Genomic DNA, 5,000 nt, shown 5'->3' on the forward strand with positions numbered 1-5,000 from the left:
ACACATGTGATCTATCAAAGAAAAGCCCCATTGATTGTGGCATGATAAAGCTTAGAATTGGCTCAGTCAGTGTAGCCCGTCTATCTACAGTAGCCTACAGACGTCCCACAGTAGCCTATAGATTTGTGAACGATAACAATATGGAATCCTAAATGACTGCACGGTCATATTCTGTTCGGCTTCCTCCCTACGTAGGGGTGGTAAGTACGTTTCAGTAGAAAGATAACTGCCATGAAAGGTCTGCATGTCAACATGGCAAAAGTTCACGGGATTTCCTCTCACGCCCCTTAGCAACCAGCTTTCCGCCAAAAGTGGGCAAGACTACAACGCATATTTTAAAAAGCACCTAGAACTAAAACAATATGGCATTGCCATTGAATGTGTTGTTGTTGTAAAAATAATAACACTAATGTTAAAACTTTTATATTTATATAAATCATATTTACAATAGTACATTTACAATAGTACTATACAGGGAAACTACATTTCCCGTGGTACCTTGCGATGATGTGACCCGCATTGGAAGGGTAGTAAAATGTCACAAGACACTTAATGATACAAATTTTCCAAGTTTCAACGGGGCCTTTGAACACTGAAGTAACATTATACTGAGAAACGACACTGTTACCAAGACTACCCCCCCACACATTCCACTTGTTTGACTCGAAGGGTGTACTGAAGGGAGGCTTTAACGTGAGACACTTTCTCGCCACTTCGTTTAGCGAGTCTCAGCAAGTAGGCTGCTCTGGGTGGTAGTGAGCTATCCACAAGAATTCAAAATGGACAGATCGCAAGAATGAGAAGGAAAAGGGGAAAAATCAGCTCTAAAGAGTTCTTACCTTCGTTGCCATTGTTGTTGCTCTAATCAATCATTACAAAACTGGGCGCCTTTTTTGGGTCAGGGATATTTCAAGCAGACATTTCCGAGTCCAGCTGCTGTACAGAAAACAAGGCAAATCTGCTGGTGGGAGCCGCCTAAGTAATGTTAATACATCACTAAATACGTGTTACCCTTTGACCCGCTGGGATGAAGAGTCACAGGAGCAGTTCCGTCCGCTGAAAAAGCCAAGGCAAACTTCGCACGAATTATGAAATTTGATGATCCAGCAGACTGGTCGGAAAATCAGCTTCGCACAAATGTAGGCTCTCCTAGACCCGGCTCTGGAGGAACCAACCCGGAAAGGAAACGGACACTCTACAAAATATGTATGACGAGGTCTTTGGAAATAGGTTAAGACGTTAACGGTGCAATGATAATAATAATTTAGCCTAAGTTTTATGGTTGGAATCCGGTAGGCCTTCCTTTCTTCACATTGAATCAGCTGTTAATGTAGTTTTAGCCCTGTTGTCCATATGCGTTTTGAATTTCTGTAACCTAATAGTTCCTTTTTGTGTGTTTTAAGTAAAGAGGGAAGCTCGTATCTGAGCCTACACTGGAGGAGAAGTGAAATATTGGATTAAGTGGCATAGTTTTTGCTATCAGTATTTTTTTTTTTTAAACAGCTCATGAAAAAATACACAATAATTAATATAAATTATAGTGTGATTACATCAAAGTTAATACAAAAATTGTATGCTATTTCTATAATGTCATTTCCACCGTTGAATTTTCTGAAGTGGCACTTTCCTTGCAAACCTATTGACAGGGCGCCCTCTAGTGGCACAATGCCCTCTCTCAAACCAGACTGTGGTCCTGTAGTTAGTCAGTCATTGAGAATTTGGAAACAGTTTAAACGTTGCTATGGAATCAAAGCCATTTCTATATTCTCTCCTTGCAACAATAATTCAGCCTTCCCCCCATCTCTGCATGACAATGCATTTGAGGTATGGCACAGGAAAGGCATTGCGGTATTTAAAGATCTATACATGGATAAAACATTTGCCTCCTTCGCTCAACTATCTCTAAATTTTCAGCTCCCTAAAACTCACCTTTTCAGATACTTCCAGATTCGGGATTTTGTGCAAAAGAATTTTAAAAGGCTTTCCAGCAGCCCCTACTGAGACACTTCTAGATAGGATACTGCAAACCAACCCCCACAATAAAGGAGTCATCTCCTCCTTATATGCCCGCATCATAGACTCTGCACCACCTGAAGATCTGTCAGTGTGACAACAATGGGAGATAGATATGGGCTATAAGTTTGATGATGAGGACTGGACTGAAGTCCTAAACAGAATTCACTCCTCTTCCATCTGTGCTCGCCACAGTCTCATTCAACTTAAGTTTATCCACCGAGTATATTGGACCAAAGCCAGACTTTCTAAGATCAATCCTGACATTGACCCTATATGTGATAGATGCAGGCAGGCTCCAGCTACATTGATGCACATGTTCTGGCTCTGCCCCACATTAATAACTTTTTGGAAGTCCATATTTAGCTCTATTTCTAAAGCCTTAAACATAAACCCTCCCATTGACCCCTCTCCCTCTGTTGCCCTCCTTAACCTCCCACCTACAAATATCCCTCTTTCAAAACGCCAGAAAGATGCCCTAGCCTTTGCCACTTTAATTGCCAAAAGGTCCATTCTTATGGCATGGAAATCTCCACAGCCACCCTCTCATGTTCACTGGATGAGGGATCTAATGAACTGCATTCACCTGGAGAAAATTAGATATACAAGACGAAATAAGACAGAACAATTCCAATTCACCTGGGGTCCTTTTATTTCCTTCTTCTCCTCTCTTACCTCTACTGAACTTACTCCCCTACTAGTTTCCTAAGTCTGACTCATTCTGTGCCCCCGTACACACACACACACAGCCTCAGCCTAATACACACAAACATCCATAATCTAGGAATCCAGAGATAACCCCCCCCCCCCCCCCCTTTTTTATTTTTTTATTTATTTTTCTCTTCTTTTTTTTATTTTTTGTATCTTCTTCAATGTATATACATATATGTATGTGTACAGACTATGATTTGGTCTTTATTTTAGGGTTGCTGTCTGGGTCGTGGGAGGTGGGAGGGGGGAAGGGAGAATTCCTTGTAAAACTTGAATCCGTCTCGTTTTATGTTTTCATGTGTTGTTACTTCAAGAAAACAATAAAAACAAATTTGAAAAAATAAATAAAAAAAGACTCTTTTCGGTCGTGGTACCTCATGGTGCCGTCCGTTCCAGTGACAGCCTTGGTACATTTAAAGTTTTGAGTTTAAAAACTCACCTTTTTAATCATCTTCTGTCTAATTAGTTATCCTGTTTGAGGCATACTTTAAACATGTAATAATAATAGTTTTTATATTTGGAATTTGTGTTGTTATTATTATTATTATTATTCGTTGATTGTTTTTAATATTACATTTGTATTTTAAATTGATACTTTTGTTGTGTGTAATGTTTTTCTAATGTTTTGTAAACACCTGCTAAGTAGTTTAACCAAAACCAGGACAGGTCACAGGTCACAAATATTGTTACTCTGTCACAAATATTGCCTCATTTGCATAGAGTATACAGCCACTTAACTAGCATTTAAGTGTCCAAGAAGCTTCTCCTACATGCATCTGTGTGTGTGTGTGTGTGTGTGTGTGTGTTTGTGTGTGTGTTTGTACATGCATCTGTGCTTCTACTACATGCATCTGTGTGTCTGTGTGTGTGTGTGTGTGTGTGTGTGTGTGTGTGTGTGTGTGTGTGCTTCTCCTACATGCATCTGTGCATCGGTGCTTCTTCTACGTGTGTGTGTGTGTGTGTGTGTTTGTGTGTGTTTGTACATGCATCTGTGCTTCTACATGCATCTGTGTGTGTGTGTGTGTGTGTGTGTGTGTGTGTGTGTGTGTTTGTGTGTGTGTGTGTTTGTACATGCATCTTAGCTTCTACTACATGCATCTGTGTGTGTGTGTGTGTGTGTTTGTGTGTGTGTTTGTGTGTGTGTGCGTGTGTGTGTGTGTGTGTGTGTTTGTACATGCATCTGTGCTTCTCCTACATGCATCTGTGGTGTGTGTGTGTGTGTGTGTGTGTGTGTGTGTGTTTGTGTGTGTTTCTCCTACATGCATCTGTGCTTCTCCATCTGTGCTTCTTCTCCATGTGTCGGTGATTCTTCTCCATGCGTCGGTGCTGCTTCGGTGAACCTCAAGCCAGACTGGCTGGGAAGATAATGGGCCATCGCTCATTAATAATGTGTATCTTTGAGAGGTCTTTAGAAGACACTTTGACCGTCTTTAGAAGCCTGTTTCATTCTTTCCTTTAATGTATTCTGTTTCCTTTCATGTTTCATGTATTCAATATATTCTCTCTCAACAGTTTTTTCCCTGTGGTAGTCGGAGTGCAACAGTGGCCGGCGGACAGAGAGATGTGCTGTGACTACTGCTTGTGAGGGGTTTGGCTCCCAGTTATACAGATTGAAAAGCAAGAAAGATACTTTATTCAGAAAACAGGCCTGCACCGGCTCAAAGTACGCAACATGAATTGGGAGACCACGCACAATTTCAATAATAATACATTCATTTAATAAAGAATAGTATAAGGTTTAACACAGACTAGCAATAATCCAACGGTAAAGCATTAAAGATTAGATAAGTGTGGTGTACGTCAGTGTAAAGAAATAACCAAAAATGTGGTGTGGATCAGTATAGGAGAAACCAACAAAACACAACGGAAGCCAGAAGCCGCGAGGAGGAGAGACAGTCAAAATACTATACGAACCGTGTGCGAAAGAAAATAATGTGGCGTGTATAGCGGCAGTGATGTGATTGGCTAAATTTCCGTGCGTGCTTGTCAGATGACGTAGGCCATTCACAGTGTCGGTGCGTAGATTCTTATGGCTGATCATTTTAGTGTTCTTTGGAGTATCTTGTTGACCCTCACCTGTTAATGTCTACGACGTGTATGTTTAGACAGCGATTACGTCATTGTGCTGTACAAATGCTCCAGTGTGATTGTTCTGCTGTTTTAGGCGTCCATGTCCATTTTGAACCTGTAAAATGTGTCTGCGAATATAACTCCACTCCATTTACTTTTTGGTATCAGCATCGACATGCTATCTGTTACATGTTGTTATCTTATAT

At 40.7% G+C, this 5,000-nt stretch overlaps 1 protein-coding gene across 2 annotated transcripts in view; it reads right to left on the minus strand.

Annotated features, from left to right (window-relative positions):
* snx9b (sorting nexin 9b) overlaps positions 1–1,276 on the minus strand; it is a 25,446-nt gene extending 24,170 nt beyond the window's left edge. The window contains exon 1 of one of the 2 annotated variants that reach the window (XM_042709908.1): positions 840–1,276. In XM_042709908.1, the coding sequence (XP_042565842.1) occupies positions 840–851 (12 nt within the window). In that variant the 5' untranslated portion in view covers positions 852–1,276. The remainder of the gene's footprint in view (positions 1–839) is intronic. The other variant, XM_042709909.1, reaches the window with a different exon arrangement.
* Positions 1,277–5,000: the final 3,724 nt, after the last annotated feature.

Source organism: Clupea harengus, chromosome 15, assembly GCF_900700415.2.
Source record: "Clupea harengus chromosome 15, Ch_v2.0.2, whole genome shotgun sequence".
Classification (NCBI taxonomy): domain Eukaryota; kingdom Metazoa; phylum Chordata; class Actinopteri; order Clupeiformes; family Clupeidae; genus Clupea; species Clupea harengus.